Source organism: Ursus americanus, chromosome 5, assembly GCF_024610735.1.
Source record: "Ursus americanus isolate L20-20 chromosome 5, mUrsAme1.1.p, whole genome shotgun sequence".
Classification (NCBI taxonomy): Eukaryota; Metazoa; Chordata; class Mammalia; order Carnivora; family Ursidae; genus Ursus; species Ursus americanus.
In genome coordinates, this window is record NC_142131.1 from 45,789,602 (window position 1) to 45,812,053 (window position 22,452).

A 22,452-nucleotide genomic window follows, 5' to 3' on the forward strand; every position below is an offset into this window, starting at 1 on the left:
AGACAAATACCACTGATCTCACTCAAATGTGGAATTTAAGAAACAAAACAAATGAGCAAAGGGGGGGGGAAGGAAACAGAGACAAAGAAACAGACACTTAACTATAGAGAACAAACTGATGGTAACCAAAGGGGAGGTGGGTGGGAGGATGAGTAAAATAGGTGATGGGGATTAAGAGTACACTCATCGTGATGAGCACTGAGTAATGTATAGAATTGTTAAATCACTACATTGTACACCTGAAACAAATATAACACTGTATGTGAACTATATGGGAATTAAAACAAACTTCATGAAAATAAAATTAAATTAAAAAATGAAGTGGGGTTTTGAAATCTATTTTTCTGAAATATAATAGAATCACATAACTTTCCAAGGAAACTCTTACAAATGGATCCATTACATTATCATGGCAAGAGCTAACGCAATATTGTGCTTTCTGGGAAACTCTACAAGCCTTTCAAGCATTTACCTCATTAATTAATCTTCAAAAATGTTCATTAATTAATCTTCGAAAATGTTTAAAACCCATGAATGGTAAACATTATTTGCATTTTCATATAACTAAGCATGTCTCACAAATAACAAATGGTTTTCCCACATTACATCTAAACCATTATAAATTTTTTAAAAAATTATGTATACAGATAATAGTCATGTTTTCTTTTCTCATTGTGCTACTACCAGCTGAGAACTAGTCAATGTGCACCAGAATTTGGCTTTTCAAAGTAGAGTCTAGGAATCAGCCATGTGAGTCTTAACTAGGAGCTTGTTTAGAAAAGCAAACTCTTAGGATTTGTTAGCCCTGCATCATCTCAGTTCCAGTTATCCCTCTGCCCAATCCTGCTTCCTGCCCCTCCCTTTCAGAGACATTGATAAACATGCTATGCCCCAGAGTAAAGCAACCACAGTAAATTTCCCCAATAAGGAAGAAGTTTCCCATGTTTATTTGGAAAGTGTATTGGGAGTACTGGCACTTGGCAGTATATTTGGTACTGCATAGATATTAGTTCAACAACTGCATACAGTTGCCTTGGAAATCTCACAGCAATCTTTCATATCCAAATTATGTATTTTCTATAGTAGTGTTTCCCAACTTTACAAATCCACCCTTACTTTTGATAAACACGAAAATGTAATTCACTCTCACTCTTACAGACAGCACACAGTCAGTGACCCCTCTAGTTGAAAATCTCACATATTGAAATGTCAGTCCTCTTATATCCCATAAGGCCAAGAAGATTTGGTCTAAATTTATTTTCTGTAATCTGTATCATGAAAGTAATAGAATTCTTTTTAGTTTTAAATAAATGAATCTTTTTCTTCAGTCACTTTGCAAACTTCCATCTTTTGTTCATTTTCTATAGACAAGGCATGCCACTTATATAACTGCATCACAGACTTAAAAAGTCCCTTCATGTGGCCTATTACCTTGCTACAGTTGTCTTGAAATTCTTGATTATTTTTCAACAAGGAGCCCCCCATTTTCATTTTGCATGAAGCTCTGCAAATTATGTAGCCAGTCCCATCTGCAGACCCAGTTCTTTAATGAGGGGTGGTAATCAAAATCATTAGTGAAAGACGTTCTTCCTCAAATACATATGCTTGGCCCCCACCTCCTGAAATTCTGATTCAAGAGGTATGGGCTAGGGTTTGTACATGTATAATTTTTAACACACATATTTAAGAAATAGTCCTCTATATGAATTCTACCTCATAACTAATCACATTGCCTTAAATAACTTCTACTCAAATAATAAAAGAAAGCCCTTGATGGCTTTTAGGTGTTGAGAGGCATTACTAGGTCTCTAATAGTATTTGGAATTGATCACTCCAAGCTCTAATTGCTTCTCAGTCTTAGGAAACCTCCCTTCTGCCCATCCACTAAATATCGACTCCTTTGGGGGTTTTGTTCTGGGCCTTCTCTTCTCTCTCTACATCCCATTCCTTAGAGGCCTCAATCACCATCTATGGATATTAGCTATTTGTAACAACATATTTTATCATATAAGTCATTTTAATTTTTCTATTTGAAACCTTTATTAAATATTTCCATTTTTCCTTTTCTAATTCCAGTATAAATAACATACAGTGTTATATTTTTTTCAGGCATACGAAATAATGATTCACCAATTCTATACATTACTAAGTACTCATCACGATAAGTGTGCTCTCAATCCCCTTCACCCTTCAGACTTTTTATAGCTTCTTTATTTACAATATCGATTGAGAAGCTTTGAGATTTTTTCATTATACATTTAAATCTTCATACATTTAAATACCTACTCTATATGGAATTTGCTTTGCATTCATCCTTGATTTCTTATTCTACTGAATTAAAGTATCATTCTTATCATAAATTAGGTTAATTTCTGGATTTTTCTTCCAATTCTAGGGATATATGTTCTGGAAGTCTGCAGTATATGTGAGAGGAAAGGGAAGAAAGAATAAATTTGTTACCCAAAAGAACCTGCCATAATGCGGAATGAGAGCTGATTTACAATATGCACACACCGTGCATTTGTTTTAAGGGCCCAGAGGAGCAGAGAAAAATAAATAAAGGTCCAGGTACTAGAGAAGCATAGGATCCAAACAGCCTGTATTATTATTGGTGTGCTTATTTTATTTGATGTCAGCAAATCAGCTTTGGGCAAGTTAGAGCTGAAGCCAGAGAGCACAGGATTCAAACTGCAGTCTACTATGAAATTCTGAAAAAATGGAAGCTGGGATAAAGGTTCCTTTCCTGGCAGATTTATGTATACTCCTCATCTTATTATAGGGTGCGTTTTGCTGCTGCTGTTTTTGTTTTTGCCAGAAGTACTCTATGAGATTCTACATTAAAGTGGGGACTTTAGTGTTGTGTTTTTGTAATATACCCTTTGCCTCTGAGATTAGTTATATTTGTGTTTGTGGAAAGTATCATTGCTGATTCAATGTTATAGGAAATTGAAATCAGCCTTTGGTTTAGAATGTAGAAAACTGCAAGAAAATGTTAACTTCCACCTTAACAACAAAAAACCCAGCCCTTATTACACAAAAGTTTTTCATGAGCCCATCAAAGAGCTGAGGTCCCAAGGCAACCAATAAAAGGAATTCTAAAGAGGGACAAGTTCCTGCAAGGAGAGACAGAACCTACAAATTGTTTCACCTTGAGCAAGAACAGGAGAAAGAAGTGGCCGCCCTACAAGCAGGTAAGAGGTCAGCAAGACTTGTAACAAATCCTTTAGTCCAATGTGGGCTAGCATGTCTTTTTCAAATAGTTGGAGAAGCCAGTCATAAACAAGCTCTTTACCAAAGAGTGCTCCACTGAGTGTTCACAAGACAGACTGGAGATGGGGCAGGAGACTGATCTCACCCACCCGCACCCCCTCCTCAGTGAAGCAAATGGCAAGATATAATCAGTTACCAGTATCACAGGACAAAGAACCCTCTTACCACCGGGGCACAAACAAAACTCCACTGCCTCTGTAGGAGGAATAAAAAGCAAACTCGCCGCCTCTAGAAGAGGGCAGGAAGTCCTCTCACCCAGGACAAAGGAGAAGATCCACTGGCCACTGGGGAAGAGGTAAAAGCAAAACCTCTCTACTCATCGGGGAAGGGGAAGAAAGAAGCTCAGGCTCAGGATCTGGCACTAAGATCCAAAAATCTGCTACCACTGGAATAAATAGGAAACCATCACTTGCCCAAGACCAGCTGCAGATCTGAGGCAGAGTTTGGCTACAAGGGGTAGGAAAGGCAGAAATGCTGAGAAAGCCTCACCTCCAAGGCCTAGGAGTACAAGCCTTGTTGTATAGAATGACATAGGTCATGCTAAGATGGCCACAAGCCTAGAACCAAGTAACCAGCAACCACGGTCTTCTGCTGAGGGAGAGTTAAGAGCATGGAGAGAGAGAGAACCCCTCTGTGGTGGACCTGTGCAGAGCAGCCCAGACCTCACTCTAAGCACAAGGTAATAGCAGCCCACAAATAGAGGAATTTGCAACCTGTGGTACACTGAAGCCCAAACCCAGCTCAAAATCTGGCCAAGTTGAATCAACTCCACATACATAGATGGCCTGCCAGAACAAGTACATCTATTTTCAGGTACAAAAATGATTTACCTGTCTCTACACATGACTGGAATTGAGCAACATTTGTCAAGGTATAGTTAGCAGAACCAAATTAAGATATGACTCAGATATTGGAGATATCAAACAGAAATTTTTAAGATAACGATATGAACAGCTTGGTGAAAAATATTGAAATGGTGTCTAAGAGGTTTTTCTCTTTATATGTTGTCCAACAGGATAGTTTGGGACATTAATATTCCACTCTTATTTTTCCTTTCTTCCCCATTACAAGCAAGAAACCAGGACCACTGTTATTTCTTTGACTTAGGAATGAGAACTAACTGGAAATGTACACCTGAAGTCCATGACTCTTCCAGTCTTTAGGGAGAGCCCAGATTAATGGAAAGGTACCTCAGGGAAGCGTAGCAGAGAGTAAGAGTAAGAAAGTTCCCACCCGACCTCAAACTGGAGAAAGACTAAGAATTTGTAGGTTCCATGAGCTTGATGTGAAGGGCCTGCCCAGGGCTTTGGTGGTGCTCATGACCTAGAATCTTAGCCAACTCTGAGTTTACGTGTTGGGTGAGAGTGATCTCCAATAATGACTGAGAGAAGGTTCCTACTATTCCAATCAGGCAGATGGAAGATTCAAGATGAATTTTTCATTTGTGATATTACATTCAAGAGTGCAGAACAGGATTCACATCCACACTCATTTTCAATTTTATATCATTATGTAATAATATGTATTCTGTGGCACACAGCTTCTAAAAGGTCTCCCACTAATCTTGCCTTTTGTTATTCACACTCTCTGTAATGCTCTGTGGAGTTCGGGAGCTAGTAACTCACTTCTAATTAACAGAATACAGCACAAGACATGTGATGTCACTTCTGAGATCAGGTTTTTAAATTCTAACTTCTTTTTCATACTCTCTCGGCTCTCGCGTGCCCTGATGAAGCCAGCAGCCATGTTGTGGACTGTGCTACAGAGATGCACACATGGCAAAGAACTTACAGGGAAGCCTTTGATCAACAGGTGGTGAGAAACAGAGGCCTTCAGCCCAACAACCTGAGAGGAACTAAACCTTGTGAACAATAATGTGAGCGAGCTTTGTAGCAGCTCTTTGCCCAGTCAAGCCCTGATACGACTACATTCCAGCCAACACCTTGACTACAGCTTTGTGAAACACCAGAAACAGAGGACTTAGCTAAGCCACACACAGATTCCTAACCCACAGAAATGGTGAAATGATGTGGCTTTATGCCACTCAGTTTGGGGGTAATTTATTATGCAGCTGTAACTAAAACAGATTTTAAGAGAGAAAGTAGAAAACTTATTAATATACATTTATCTATATGTGATGTTTCTTTCTAAAGCAGGTCTGACCAGTAGTTCTTAAGAAAGGGTGCATATCAGAATAAGCCAGGGCTTGGGGCGCCTGGGTGGCTCAGGGCGTGATCCCGGCGTTCTGGGATCGAGCCCCACGTCAGGCTCCTCTGCTGGGAGCCTGCTTCTTCCTCTCCCACTCCCCCTGCTTGTGTTCCCTCTCTCGCTGGCTCTCTATCTCTCTGTCAAGTAAATAAATAAAATCTTAAAAAAAAAAAAAAGAACTTAAAAAAAAAAAAAAAAAGAATAAGCCAGGGCTAAGGGGAGTGTTAGAACAGAGAAATATATGGGAAAAGTAAAGTGGGGGTAACAAAAAAAAAGGAAGACAAAGTCCATTTTGTTCCAATGGGGTTCCAATGCCTGAGCCTCTTGTTCAGTCTATGGCAGGTGAGGCTGTCACAGCCATTGTCCCAGGATTTGATCTTCTTGTTACAGAAGGGCCCTGGCTTGCCACATTCCTTATGTGGTCCCTCAGCATTCTTTGGTTTCCTGCTCCTATCTGCAATTTGGATTTGGTTTCCAAACTGCACTGAAGACAAATGAGACTGAAGGGGGATAGCACTGCGGTATCATCCGAATCTTATTCCCAGACCTTATTCCGGGACAGTTTTAGCAGTCGGATTTTAGGAAATGGCTCCAGGTGATCCTACAAAAGCTCATAGAACATTCCATGGTTTAATTCATTTGTTCTGCTCTGGCAAAGCTTATGCAACAACTCACAGCAGCCCTGACACAGAATACAGTGAAACTTCCTTTCTTGTGTGTAGTCTCTTTACAACTACCTCAGGATCACTGGCTAGTCAAATGGGACAAGTTTCATTTTCAGTCATGTCACATTTTTCAAAAGTACTAAGCAAGATTTCAAGTCATTTCCAGAAAAGGTTGGCATAGTTAGAGGTTCAAACACTCCCTACAAAAGGTAAATAAATATCAGTGATGGGGGGGAAAAAACAACAAATATTTGATAGGTGTTTTTAGACTATGATGACCTTTATAGGTTAAGGGCCTTTCATCAGAAAAAAAAATAACAGAAAACTTACTCTTTGCAGGTGGCTGAGAAACAATTTACTTAATTATGGGAAACTCTCATAATTAAATATGGGGTAACAACCATTAAAGAACAATCAATTAGACATTAGCCTCTCTGCTTGAGAATGTCCCATTATATTCCCTTCCTCTTCTATACCCTATACTTCTCATCAGAACATGTTAAGAAGGATGCCAAAGACATAAAATGCCAAATTCAAGACGTGATATAGTTCATGAAGACAATACAAAAGGATACTATATCTCATCAAACAAGGAATAAACTTAACCAAGGGTATGAAAGACCTGTACTCTGAAAAATATAAAACACTGATGAAAGAAATTGAAGATGACATGAACAAATGGAAAGATACTCCATGCTCATGGATTGCAAGGGTTACTATTACAACGTCCACATTATCCAAAGCAATCTACAGATTCGATGCAATCCATATCAAAACACCAACAGCATTTTTCATGGAACTAAAACAAATAATACTAAAATTCGTAAGGAAGCACAAAAGGCCCGGAACAGCCCAAGGAATCTCGAGAAAGAAGAACAAAGCTGAAGGCATCACAATCCCAGATTTCAAGATATACAGCAGGGGTGTGGTAATCAAAACAAGATGGTACTGGCACAAAACAAACAAACACACACACACACACACACACACAAACATGTAGATCAATGGAATGGAAGAGGAAACCCAGAAATAAGTCCATGCTTACACAATCAATTATTCTACAATACAGGAGGCAAGAATATACACTGGGGAAAAGACAATGAAACCGAAGACTTTTTGGTGCTGGTACTTTTGAAAGGTGTCAATGGAAGGTTTCACACAATTAGATCATGACCGTTACCTGGCTGACATCAACTGGAAAATGCATCCTGATAACAAAGACACTCAAACATAGGAAAAATGTACATCTTGCATTAGATGAAAGTAGTTTCAAGTCTTTAGAAGAGAAGTGATTTCATACTTGAGAAGTCCAGCTGCTTCTAGCAAAAAACAAAACAAAACACAAAAAAACAAAAAACAATGCTCTCTGAAATTTCAGGACTGAACGTAGGCAATTACAAAGGCTTTACCTGACAGGCCTCATAGGAGAAAGCTGTCCTCCCCTTATCAGATTTGGTGTAAAGCCAGTGCACTGCAATCTCTGAAGGTTGTTGCAATGAAGGACTCAGGCCCAGGTGACTCCATTTGGAGGTCTCCTTATGGGGGGAAACTGGAAGACAATTTCCTTCATTCTCACTTAATGCTTTTTCACTCCTAGCCCTCCCCCTTTTTCCTCTACCCTCCACCCTAGTCCATAAACTCACAGAAGCCTTTTGTTTGTGGCTCACTCAACAGTGAGACAACAGCCCATATTCATGCTGATGCAACTGACCCTCAACCAATGGGCCATTTCACAGGGAGAAGCGGAGCAGGGTAGTCTTTCTCTAATTTAGACTCCTCTTTATACAATTACAGTAAGTGGTTAGAAGCTTGACTGTCACTTTCCTGTTGGCTTATTTAATCCAGCACTCCTGCACATGGAAGCTCAGCTGAGTTTGTGCCATCAGTCAAGTTGAGCAGAATGCAGTAAAGCAGTAACATAAAGCATGGAAATAGTCAGAAGTTCCTAAGAACTTTATCAGCCAGAATTTCCAAATTGCCCTCATTTTCTGGGGACTCAAGCAAATGTCAAGCAAGTGCTACTGATTAAAACACTGAATTGGATGCACTAGACATGACAAAATTTATTAATCAAATGGAAACAATTCACAATGCTGTAGTTATGTATTTGGATGACAAAATAAATATTTGATTCTCATGAGAAAGGAATTCAAGGAAAGAAGGTAGCACCTGAACTATGGTAGTCAAGGAAGGCTTTATGGAAGAAATGCATCTTGGGTAGAACACTGAACTAGTAGAATTTGGGTAATTAGTGGACAAAGCAAATGCATATTAAAGTATAATATCCCCCTTTTCAAAGAATATAGAGCTCTTTTCTAACACTGTGGAACACTTTCCAGGTTAGGTTTTTTTTTTTCTTTTTGTAAATTAAAGGTGTATGCCCCTCTAACAACAAAGTATTTTCCCCTTCAGAGTGACATGGAATGGGATGTAGGATTATTTTTCATATTTTCAACCTTAATTGTTTTGACTACATTCATTATCCTTTTATTTGTATACCCCAAATCCAAACTAGTGGGTTATAGAAAGGGCATCTTGAATATTTTCCCCCACAGTTGTTTAGCTAATCTACTATGTGGCAATTAATAGGCAATTTGACCAGTTACCAGCCATTGGGTTGGAAAGAGGCATCCTCCAATAAGGTATAGCCACTCTGGTCTAAATAGTTGCACTCTGAAAGCTAATTAGGAATAATTAAGTTTTGGAAAAGAAGCCTGGCTTCCCTCCAGCTGTTCAATTAAATTAGCTTATTTATTATGCCTTTCAACTTCACTTACTTGAAAATATGTTGATAATATTTTCAAACCAAATTATTTGAGTACTTTCTCAATGCCAGAGAGAAGTATATGCTTTCCTAAAGCTTAGAGTTCAAACTCAGCCTAGACTCTAGAGCTGCACTGTGGATACTGAAGCCAGTGGCCACATGTAGCTATGGAAGACTTCAAACATGGCTAGTGCAACTGAGAATATAAATTTTTAATTTTATTAACCTAAATTTAAATTTTAAAATTGAGACTTGCTTCAGCTACTGGAAAACTTTTAAGTATATTTGGAACAACTTGGGTATGTGAACCTACATTGGGTATGTGAATCACAATATATATTATGTATATTTTATAAAGGCTAAATACTGTTGAATTATTTCCAATGAAAACCACATCCAAAATGATATGTGAGGTAATTATAAAATATGCAGTCGATTGCAAAGATATAGTACCAAAAAATGTAAAATATCTCATTAATTTTTATATTGGTTAGATGCTGAAATGATATTTGGGATGTATTGATTACATATATGGCTCACATTGTATTTCTAAAGTACAGCCCTACTCTAGAGCAACGCTTTGCCCATAGAAAGCTCAAACACAGGGTTACTTAGGAAGCTCTACGGCTTGCACCTCAACTCATGTTCATTTTCTTTCTGTTCCCTTTCTTCTTTCTTCCTGTATTTGCTTCTCCCTCCTCCCTCTAACAATGATGTGCACTGACTGGACTCTTAATTACTGACCCAGGATTTAGAGAATTCAAGGCAATCCTTCTCTTACTGGTTCAGAACATAACAATTTAAAAAAAAGTTGAATGACTTAGCAACTCTAACATATTAGGAGTATCTTAGAAATTTTAGGTAAAGGTATCAAAGCAACAGCTTTGCATTTCCCCATGGACAGTATCAGAAGTCATTTTCTAATAAGCCACTAAAAACTTCTTACACACTTTTAAGTTTTAAAATCACAAAGTCCTGAAATATTAATAAAAGATAAAGTAATTACCTTATTCTATATTAATTTTATAAACATCAGATATTAAATAAATAAAATTTAATGGAAAAGAGCTTTCAGCAAAGAGTTTTAGCCATCACAGAATGGACTCATTAAGTTATCATTATCTGTACTTCTCATAGTCACTCTCCAATTTCTACAGCATTGTCAGGCTACATAAAGAGAATGGGAAGTGCCTTACTTAACAGTTTATACAGATTCATTGCTATTTGAAGCTAACAAAGAAGTTAGTCTTTGTCCTGACTCAGTTTAATACAGAACTCCATTGACTATTCCTGAGAACATACCATTTCATCACTATTGGCAGAGACTGCTGGCTGAGTCCCAACTTCTTGGGCACACAGATAAGGCTACTTTTTCCAGCCTCCCTTACAGTTAGATTCATCTGAGTTCTCAACACTGGAATATGATGAAAAGAGATGTATATGCTATTTCCTTGTCTAACCCATCAAAATCTTGCATATATGCCCATGTCCTCCCTCCCCTGCCCCCACTCTTCCCTTCTCTGGCTTGATGAAGAGAAGCATAAAGACCCTGGAAGCCATGTATCAAAGATTACAAAGCTACATGATGTAAGAAGCCTGGAGTCCTAAATAAATATGAGAGAGACCACCTACCTACCAGGAATTCTCTCCTTGGACAGTCAAGATGGGGGAAAAAAAAAGTAATTCTATCTTAAGTCACTGAAGTCTTAGGGGTTTAACAGCAGCTAGTGTCACCCTAATAGATATAATCAGTAACCCAAAGAACTGTAATTTAGCTTAAGGACAAACCATTTTCACAGCTCTTGGTGTCACCACTGAGCAGCAAGACAGCACCCCATCTCTTGATTCCATTTTTTCTCACTCCCTTTTACCACTGAAGGCGTACGGTTTGCACAACCTGACGAGGTAAATATGTAAACAGGTGCAGAAAGACAAAAATACCCAACAGGTATATGAAAAGGCACTCAACATCAGTAATCACCATGTAAATATAAACTGCCACCACAGTAAATGACTAGAATAAATAATACTGGAAGTACAAAGTAATGGTGAGGATGTTGAACAAATTAAATCTTCTCAAAACACTGGTGGCTATGTTAAATGGTACAACCACTTTGGGAAACTCTTTGGCTTGTAAATTAAGTTTCTAATAAAGTTAAACCTAAACCTACCTTTTGACCCAGCAACTCCACCCCTAGGAGAATTCAGTGCTATGTTCACCAAAAGACTTGTACAAGAATATTCATAGGAGCTTTATTCATAAAAACCTGGAAACAACCCAAGTGCCCATCAACAAGAAATTGGAAAACCATTTTGTAATATATTCATATGACAGACTACTACACAATAAAAAAAAGAAAAGAAAAAACTGATACACAAAACACAACATGGATAAATTTCACAGATTTTATGTTGGCCAAAAGCCAGAGACAAAAGAGGGCATACTCTGATTCCAATTATATAAAGTTCAAGAACAAGCAAATCTCTTTGTGGTAATAAAAATCAGAATAGTAATTACCTCTAGGTAGGGATTTGACTGGAAAGGGGCAAGAAGGTGATACAAGTGTTACACTATCTTGATTTGGGTGATGGTTAGAAGTATACACAGGTGAAAATTTAAGCCATACACATTTTATTATATATCAATTTTATTTCAAATAAAGAAATTAAACAGTTAACTTGTCCCAGAGCACACAATTATTATATTAGTAAGAAGTTGAGCTGGGGTTCAAACTTAAGTCAACTTGAGTCTTCACTACAGCAGTGTTCATTTTCCTACCACATTATATAAACAGAGAAAACTACAAGCTTCTGTTACTACTTAGTTTAAATAAGTGATTAGCACCATTTTCTATATACAGTCTATTACTAATATCCACACTATGGTAAAACTATACTTATTTTGGCACTGCATTCTATGTCAAATGCTGGTATTAACTTTGTGGCATTGTATCAACAGAATTGAAATAAATTATTGCAACTAAATTGTCTACAAACTCAGATGACTGGTAACACAGTAAGATAATTCAGAAGAACAAACATATTAAGATGAAACTGTCAGAACTTGCATTGCATTTACCTGGCAAGAACACAATGGCTGATTACCATGTGTGAATGATCATGAATAAATCTCCAGTGCTGAACATCTTAAGAATAACCAAAAAAATTAACAGATGAGGTATACAGTAAGATGCCAAAACGGTCAATTAACAAGCATCACTCATGCCGTGTGGTATTTTTAATAGAGATTCAACCACTGCAGTTGCAAATGTGATCTGACTTGTTTCTCAGCTATCCATTTAACATTGATAAAGCAGCTAGTGCAACAGAATAAGACTTGAACATTAAAATACAAGTGCACCAACATTTGGCTATGATACTCTGAGTTCTTATACAAGTCTGCCTCTCTTAAAAAATACTTTATTGTAACTGCATGCATTATGTGACTTCTTCATTGGCTGGAGATGAACAGGTAGAAAAATCCAGTTATTGTCTTCTTTTTGTATATAAGCCAACCAAGGCCTAAAGCAGATCACTCATTGTGCTAGACAAGTCAACAAATAAAGCCAATGTTAAGTTTACTCCAACTAGTTATTATAAAGCACCATGCCCACCTTGTTATATAGGAGCTTCTCCTCCTATATATAAATGTTTTTAAATAAAGTGTTTGGATTTCTGTTGAGAATGTTTTAATCCCCCACATGGTAACCCCCCTCCTAAAACTAAGACAAAAATCAAAGACATATCCAAAACTCTGGGATAATTAACAAGTCCATATATTCAGAAGAAAATTGGTTTTTGTTCCTGGATAGTGAAAAAGAATCCCACAAACACATTAGACTCCAAATACAGAAAACACTAACTATGGAGACAAAAAAAAAAAAATCCTTTGGGGGATTCTCACACTGAAAATCCCCCACAGAAAAAGCAAATTCCAATATTCTACTGTGACAGTTCGACAATCATCCCCTAAATTCAGCAAAACAATTAATGAATCATTTAAAGGATTAACGGATTTACCTGAACCACCAGCCCCCAAACTTGAAGACAAATCATTTGCTCACTTCAATTTCCAGAGTCCGTAGTGTCCCAGCACACTACCCTGTCGTCCCCCGTCCTCTCCTGACATGAATTATTTATGGCACTGCGATATCTATCTCTAGAACAGTAGTCTTAATCTGCGGTTCCACACCGTTTGTGTGGGTCTTTGAATGGATTTTAGAGAGGCTGATAAGATCCCTGAGATCTAATGTGTAAGTGGGCTCTGTAATTTATGTGATCGAAAAAGTTCAGGCATGCTAATGAGAGCGTCCAAGGAAAGCCCACAGGGCCAGCCCACCACCGACCGGCACACACTTCGCCCAGGCACTCACCCCTCCCCGACTGTTCAGCCCCCTGGGGCCTCTCAGGCCAACCTCCCGCTCCGCCCTGAAGTCCCTGAAGTCTCCCGACGCCCGAGGCCCCAAGCCCCCGCTCGCTGTCATATCCCGGCCTCGCCTCGGAGTGAGCTCTGCCAGGTCCAGGAGAGCGGAAGGACCACCGGTTGGGGGCGCTCCTGGAAGCAGCCTCCACGAGCCCGGACGCAGGCGGAAGCTGCTTTCCAGCACTGGCGGGGACGCAGTGGCCACAGCCGTCCCAGAGCCGCCTGACTGCCAAGGCTCAGCTCTCTCCTGGCAGGATCGTCTTTGCCTTTCCTCACTGCCAGGGCCTCGGGACACAATGCGATTGCACACTGGACTAATTTTTACCAAAGAGGTAGTAAGCACGCAGTTCGGCGTGGGGCGTGCGATGAGGCTATCAAGCCGACAGTGAGCATAAGCAGCTTCTGCCAACCACAGATAAGAGCCGCGCACTAGCGAGTGACTGAGAAAGGGCCCTCAGAAATTAAAGACTAGAGAGGTACCCTATTTTCAACACATTTAAAAATCTATGAAGAGCACACAAACCAAACAAAATGAAAAGCTGCCTTCTCCCAAATCAGAGGATCAGTAAAGACGTAACTGTGCAAACTGGGTAAGTGTAACGTCATGGGAAGGGCGGTAAGGGAAAACTTCTAATCAGTGGGGCTGCTTTACATAGAAATGTTATCAATGCTAAAAAAAAAAAAAAAAAAAAAAAAAAATCAGAAAAACCGTAACTCTACTCCAAGAACTTGGGGACAGACTGAATACCTACGTAAATTTACCTTAAGTGGAATCAGGACCTCTCCTCACCTTTATTTGCTACTACATCACCATTATTCCTAAACCTTCACCTAATGCTTGATATTCCACATTTTGACCTTCCTACTTTGGTTTAGGCCAGAGCCTCTGGCTCATTATAAATGCAGGCGCCTCTAGGAAAGGAAAGCTAAGCTTTATTATTCACGTCTTAACCTATGCCTTCTCTTGAGAGCAGGCCTTGATACATAGTTAGAGAGACAGAAGAGCACTTAGACTACGGGGCTCCAGGGGGAAGGTACAGATTGCTGAACGTGAGTAAAGCTAGCATTCAAGGGACATGCAACTTATAAATTGACAAAGACTTAATATTTCTGATGCCAAGCAGCAGAAAAATAAATGTTTAACGTAAGAAAAATTATCTTTAGGTTAAATTTCTAAGTGAGGGAAAAAATTCACTATTAAGCAACATTTTGAGTAACAAAAGAAATGAAGATAGCCCTTGGAAATAATTATTGCTAAAAAAAAAAAATCACAGGGTTAAAAAATATTAAAAATTCTACCTGAACATAACAAGCAAAAAGATGCACCAAAAAAAAAAAAGAGAGAGAGAGAGAGAGAGAGAATGAAGAAAACTTAAGAAAAATTATCAAAGAAACAACACAAAATACTTCCAGGACCAGAGAAGAATGGTCTGCTAAAATACCAGAATTAAAAATCACACTCATAAAATTCAAAAACACCACTATCTTTTGGGATCAATACAATAACACTGAACCTAAAAAGGTAATAGTAAGGTGGAAAGAACATGTTTCTTCTCCTAGGGGGGAAAAATACAAAATACAGGGTAAACAAATTGCTCAAAAAGAGTATGATGCAAGTTGAAAACAAATTGGCATGTGGAATGGTTTTGATCAATTTTCATTTCACCCTGACATTTATAATTCCCTGGAAACACAGATCATAAAATTGGAAAAATAAGTAAAAGGAAATCAGACTGTGTTAATTGTTCCATTCAGCAAACAATAGTTATATAATGTAAACCCTGCCTATTGTTTTCCAATTTTAGAATTAGTCTATAAATAAAAGAAGAGAGACTTTATGATTATAGAATAGAGTGCACTTTTTAGCTCTGGAAATGTACAGTTTATAGATGATACAGTGTAAAAGTTGTGAAAGAGAAGAGAAAGGGTGCCTTTATCAGCTCATGAAGTATACTTCTTACTCTATTAAAATCACCAAGAAAGTGAGAGCGAGGTAAGTCAAATCTTTACGTATTATATGGAAAGCCAAGAGAAATCTAAATTTGGTGAGACAAAAATAAAACACAAAATACCAACTACCAGTAATGGTGAAAGGCTGCTGGATGTGGGATGTGAAATAGTGATTAAGAAAGGGAGACACAGGAGAATACTGCTTCCTATTATAAACTCTTCTGTGGCATTTTATTTTCTATTCATACCTGTATTTGTTACTTTGATATTTTTTAAAGAAATCATTCAAATGTTTACCTAGAAGTGCAGAAAGTAAGTGAACATAGGAACATTTACAGTTGGTTTGTAATGATAGTGGAATTAGGTACAATACTCTCCCTTCTTATATTTGATTCAGTAATGCTATTATGGTAATTTTACGAATCATGCAATTTCAAAAAAATTTTAAAAGCAATTAGGCCAGCTATGACCAAAAAACTCTTTAAAGAAATGGGCGGGGGATGACAAATGGCCTGTAAATGCTCTTTGTAAACAAAACAAAATGGAGGAGAAAATTAAGACACACAGGTATTTTACAATAACAAACAACCCAAATACTTTCCTTCATTTAACCTTTCCCAGAAATGACATTACAGAATACAAGTTAAATATTTCCCATATTTTCATTACCTGAACTTTCCTTTTTTGAGTTGTCTGTTCTTTGTCCAATCTTCTACTGGTATTCCTACATATCCACATGTAAAGAACTACACGTTGATAATCCATTGTAGTCACAGTAATATTTTTCCTTGTCTGTTGTTTACTCTTTATATAAGCAACTAATCCTTTTGTGCTCGAATCTGGAGTTTCGTGATTTCTGACCTTTGAGTTTTACGTCAACTCTCATCCCCAATTCAAAGGTTTCACAGTAAACTCTATTTTTTGTAGTTTTAATTTTTGATAATACATGTGGAACAGATTTCAAATATGGCACGGTGTAGGCATCTAGTCCTAACAACATCTGTTTAACAGACCTTCTCTTTTCATATGTGATGCCTCACATATTAACCAAATTCATGCAACAGGATATATGTTGGGGACAGGGTGCTTTGCATTTCTTAAGTTAATAATAACAAACATTTACAATTGATCATTATTTGGCTCCCTAATATTTACATCTTACTTGTTTTATGTCTTAATATTTTGGTTCATTTATTTAATGATTTATTAAGAACAACTTAAACTTAGTATGTCTAGAATGTAAGGTATATATTGGTAAATGAAAAAAGGATTCCTTCCCTCATTAATCTTAAAATATCAAAATATTAATTATGGCAAGAGTGAACAGCATTGTGTTTTGTTGCCAGTTTGAGTTCGAAGAATGATTTTCACCATTACATCTGTGTACTATTGTCTATTATTATACATAAATATTTAATTCATGTAAGACCCTGTTCACTTCATTGGTTTTACAAGACTCAAAATTTCAAAATATAGGAGAACTATGATATGCCAACAGAGAAAAATTAAAAGTGCTCTTGGAAAACTAAGGGGGAAACGTGTTTCATCCTTTATATTCAAGGAAAGTCTGTATAGAATAAACACAAACATTTGTTATGTCATTGAGTACAGAGCTCACATTGCATTTAACCATTTTCATCACTTATCTAATGATCTAAAATTAAAATCACCTTAAAAGGCTTATGTCTTTCACTGTCAGCTACATGAAAATCATGTTACCATGTTTCAGTGAAATACTATTGCTTTAAAGGCTCCTTTTAAGTAAAAAATGAGACTCAATAATTTCTAAACGAAAGTTTGTCATAAATCCTACTGCTTGTTGTAGGATCAATAAACATCACACTAAAATTAAGCATTTAGACATGAAACATGTTGAAAACCCCTGAAGAATACACTAGAAATAAGCAAGACGTTTAGAATGCTTTAATCTTTCCAGTTAACACCATTTGTATCAGTAACTGCAATGTTGTAATTTTTAGCATTTCACATAACTAGTCAGTAAGAATTTTTTTTAAGGGTGGGAATAAGAACACAAGGACAGAACACACTTCTGTTAAAAAGTCAAAAATCAAAACTATTTTCTTCTCTGCATCAGAACTATACCACAAACTTGAAGGATGTTTTAGCTTTAATCCCACGACTCATCGTCTACTGGATTGGGAGTTTGTGAAGAAGAAAACCCTGCTGTGTTCAAAGTGCTCTTGCCCTGGTAATTCTTTAAAAAGAAAGAAAGAAAGAAACATTTAATTTTACATCATCTCTAAAGTTACATTGCCCAGACTCAGAGAGGGGACTCAAGCTTCCCACCATGTATTCCCCAAATATATAATAAAAAACTTGATTTTAACTAAATTTAATCCATTTGAAAAAAAGGCCCATATCCCATATCAACCTGGGAAGTCTAAATTGCACAAAATATTTCAAGAAAAAGCTTTCTTAAACCAGTAGTTTTGGCAAATGGAAAAACTGAAAGCTCTATATTTCAATAAAAAAAGCATAAATATTTAATGATTAGTACTCTCAATGTTTCTGAATAAAAGTGTTGCTGCCTATAAAATGATACATCAAAAAAGACATGCAACTCATTATCTCTAGTATTTTGTCTTATTTAATAATACCATCAGAATTCTAAACACGAAGAATTCTTATAGAAGGTTCAGAAGAATCCAAATTAGAATTTTAAATGCCAACAAATTTGGGAAAGGAGGATGTTTGAGCATAAATGTTGTTAATGTCTCACTTTTAAGACCAAAAATATATACATACATTAAATTTTAAGAAATATTAATCTCCTAGATGTGAAAAAAATGGTTTGGATAATTATTGAATGTTATAGTTACTTCACATTATTAACCACAACATTCACAAAGAGTAACTGGAAGCCACGTTCGGAATTTTTTCTGTCAACTAACCTTTCTAGTATCAACTGATGCAAACACATTTCCTCTTGCACTACCACTGAAGCCAGGAACGTATGTACTAAAGGCAATTTCTTCCAACCATGCAGGAACATCCTGTTGAGCCTTTAAAAAATACATCAATTTCATATACAAAATGCATCAAGTCTCAGATTTTGGAACAGTTTACTTATCCTGAATACACATATATATTTAATGTCTACTTTCAATGATAAGGTAAGAATACTATCCATTCAGTTTTAAACATTTAAAACTTACATCTGACAATACTTTCACTAAAGGCTGTGCCAAATGGTTATCTGATTCAGGATCAAAAAAGGAAATAGCTCGGCCAGTATTTCCACAACGACCAGTACGTCCAATTCGATGAACATACTCATCAATGGTAGAAGGAAGATCAAAATTGATAACATGTTGAACATTTTCAATATCCAGCCCCCTGGCAGCTACTGAAGTAGCAACAAGAACTGGGCACTTTCCACAGCGAAAATCTCCAAGAGCTTGCTCTCTCTCTCTCTGTTCTCGGTCACTAGAAATAAAAGCAAGCATGTGTTAGGACAGCTCTTAATTATTACAGTGAACCATTAAAGTTCAACATATATATTTATTTTTAATAATAGTAAAAATAGCAGCATTTAATATTACTATCTACTTCTTACATATCAGGTATTATACTAATTCTTTTCAAGCCATCAGTTCATTTAATTCTCACAATAATACTTTGAGGGTGGAACAGTTATCCCCATTTGCACACAGAAAGTAACAGGTAGTACACAGAGCTAAAACACAAACTTAAGTATGACAAACATCAAATCTCACCTGTTAACAATCTCCAGTCTTGACAAATAATATATAACTATGATTAGAATACCAAAGAAGTTCTTTTAAAATATAATCTCAGATTTCGATATATTCACTGATTAATATTTTAGATCCACTAGTAAAGTAGTAAAGTACCAATAAAGTTGTGTTAATATGACATTTTTATGCAATTAAATAAAAAAATATCAAGCAAGAGAAAGAATGGATTCTGGAGAAAAACTTAGATCTAAGGATCAGAGAGCCCTAAGCAAGCTCTCTTGAAAAGTTACCACTCTTCAGGATAAGGAGTCTAAGACAGACCTTTAATGCCCACCCTATCACCTACTTCTTACAAAAACTTAAAATGAAAATAACAGTTTAGATATTGAGAATTCTGAATCCTAATCCTAGGATTATGTGATGTTAAGAAACACTGATGTTTCTTAAATGACAAATACAAGTGTCACCTCCTTACTATGAAATCTTATTAATCTACTCACCCATGAATACTTGTTGTTGATATTTTTTCTTGACAAAGAAAAGTAGCAATAAAATCTGCTTTTTTCTTAGTCTCAACAAAAACCATAGTTCTTTCATCACCTATAAGACAATGAAACAGTGATTAACATTCAAACTACAAAACTAGGGACAGGAAAAAAAGGCAGAGAGGTATTAGTAGGAAATAGTCTCATCCACCACTGTATTTCCAAGACCAAGAAAAGGCCTAGTAGGTAATAGAAACTCAAATATTTCCTGAATGAATGAATGTCAAAGTTAAAGAATCAAGGGCTATTTTTCTACTTTAGGGACCAAAAAAAAAAAAAAAAAAAAAAATTAGCTTGCCCATTGCCCTCTCAGGCCAATACCAAGGTAGAGACTTAGGGCTAGATAAATGATATCTACCTGCCAACTCTTAGCAGTTCATCACTTGACCTTCATTTCCCTCTCTAGTTAAATAAATGCCTTTGCTCCTTACCTCCCAAGATAATTCAATCCTTCATTCTTCCTTGATTTCCCTCAGTATTTATAAGGCATCCAACCCAGGATTGACAAATTCTACGATATTCCATGCTCCAACATTCTCTATTAATTCAAACCCCTTTATCCCTGAAGTATCATACATCAAGAAAATTAATAAACTTTATCCTAGCGTCATAGGAGTCAAAAATATTTATTGGTTAGCTTAAAGTACTTAATCAGTAGAAATTCAAGCATAAGCTAGAGATTTTTTTTCACACATTTCCCTGTGTTAGAGAGGGAAGAGGATAATTTAGAGTAATGGAAAGAAGACTGCTCATAATCCCTCTCCTCCATCTATTAGTTGGCTTCATTTATTCAACAAATATTGAGTGCCTAAGAGATGCCAGTCACGATTCTAGGTGTTGGAAATACTTCAATAAAATAAAGCCCCTGCTTTCACTGTGGAGAAGCAAATAATAAACAAACATTATGCATTAAGTCCTAAAAATGGGAAAAAAAAAACCCACAAGGATAAAGAGTCTCAAAAGGGTTACTTCAGATGTACCCTCTCTAATTAGATGACATGAGTAGAAATAAGAATAAAATAATACACTGAACTCCTGAGATAACTGGGGAAGCATATTACAAGGCACAGGGAAGGACAAATATAAACACTCTGAGTTATGGGTGTTCCTGATGTGCTAAAAAGAAAAAAACAAAGGGAAAAGAGGCAAGTACAAAGGCCATGAAGCAGAAGTGTGCCTGGCGTGTGTAAGGGACAGTAATGAACAGCCTGGGTGGAGTAGGGTGAGCACAAGAGAACAGCAGAACATGAAGACAGAGAGTGTGTAATGGCGGTCAAGTCACATAGCATCTTGAAGGCCACTGAAAGAACTTCTTTTGAGAAGGGAAGCCACTAGGTTTTGAGCATAGAAGTGACAAGATCTGATCTTTGTTTTATCTGAGGAGCTAATAGAATCTGAATATATTTCTATGGTAGAATCAAAATAATTTTGCTAATAGATAAGATATATGCAGTTAGAGAAAAAAATGGATGACTCCAAGAGTTTGTGTCTAAACAACTGGAAAAATGGAACTAACATTAACTGAGACAAGAGATCTGCAAGAAAAAAAAAGGCTGAGGTGGTATTTCATTAAGTCTCAGATCTATTAACCAAGCAGAAAAATAAAAATGGCAACTGATTCTTACAGTAATAAATCAGTTAAATCTTTGAGACATAGTCATTTTTATTTATTAGAATAAGGATTTTTTTTAAATCAAGAATTATCTTTCTACAATTTTGCAGGTCATCCAACAAGATGTCCAAAGTCAAAACTGATTCATCTGATAGAATCAAGTATATAACACTCTTGAACAGCTTAAGCCCTGATCTCTTTTCTTGGTTCTCAATATGAATCCCAAGTGGCAATAAAAATTTGAATCCCTTTCTCTAAATTTTTTCCTATTGATTTTGTATTTGTCCTAGTTCAGACAATAAGCCATACTACCACTGGTGACGATAATAACTGCAAATTTAGCTTTATGATTAGACCATTCAGTGATCTCTATAAATGGATGAATTATAATTCTCTATTCTGTTGGGTGAGAAATGATGGAAAATCCATTTTGTTAGTCTTTTTTTTCTCTATTAGTCTATGGTGAGCTAAATAAAATCAATTAAGAATCTAAAAAGAATTTCAGCTCTGGTAGCTAGACTGTTATTTTTTTGTATTTGTGTTCATTCTTGACCTGTGGCTGGAGTGGTAGAACTAAAGTTATACACTCTTTATGCATCTGTAATTCAGAAAGGGCTTTTTTTTATTATGTGTAATCATTATGTTAATACCTTATGGAGCATATTAACAAATTAAATTACAAAGTCTTTTAAAGCCTTTTTAAAAAGCCTCACCCCTGGGGGCGCCTGGGTGACTCAGTCGTTAAGCGTCTGCCTTCGGCTCAGGGCATGGTCCCAGGGTTCTGGGATCGAGCCCCACATCGGGCTCCCTGCTCTGCTGGGAGCCTGCTTCTTCCTCTCCCATTCCCCCTGCTTGTGTTCCCTCTCTTGCTGGCTGTCTCTGTCAAGTAAATAAACAAAATCTTTAAAAAAAGAAAAAAAAAAGCCTCACGCCCACCAGAATGGCTAAAATAAAAAATACAAGAAACAAGTGTTGGCAAGGACATGGAGAAAAAGGGACCTTCTTGCTTGGTTGGTGGGAATGCAAACTGGTGCAGCCACTGTAGAAAACAATATGGAGGTTCCTCAAAAAATTAAAAATATGACTACCCTACAATCCAGTAATTGCTCTACTGAGTATTTACCAAAAAAATACAAAAATGTTAATTCAAAAGGATACATGCACCCCTATGCTTACTGCAGCATTATTTATAATAGTCAAACTATGGAAGTAGCCCAAGTGTCCATCGATTGATGAATGGATAAAGATGTGGTGCATGTGTGTGTAGACACCACTGAATATTATTCAGCCATAAAA

The 22,452-nt window shown here is 36.8% G+C and overlaps 1 protein-coding gene across 1 annotated transcript in view; it reads right to left on the reverse strand.

The window, feature by feature from the left end:
* Positions 1 to 17,188: 17,188 nt before the first annotated feature.
* Positions 17,189 to 22,452, reverse strand: part of DDX4 (DEAD-box helicase 4) — a 73,592-nt gene continuing 68,328 nt past the window's right edge. The window contains exons 19-22 of the mRNA XM_087862141.1: positions 19,500 to 19,599; positions 18,457 to 18,727; positions 18,193 to 18,303; positions 17,189 to 17,495 (exon numbers count right to left, since the gene is read on the reverse strand). Of these exons, the coding sequence (XP_087718267.1) occupies positions 17,409 to 17,495; positions 18,193 to 18,303; positions 18,457 to 18,727; positions 19,500 to 19,599 (569 nt within the window). The 3' untranslated portion in view covers positions 17,189 to 17,408. The remainder of the gene's footprint in view (positions 17,496 to 18,192; positions 18,304 to 18,456; positions 18,728 to 19,499; positions 19,600 to 22,452) is intronic.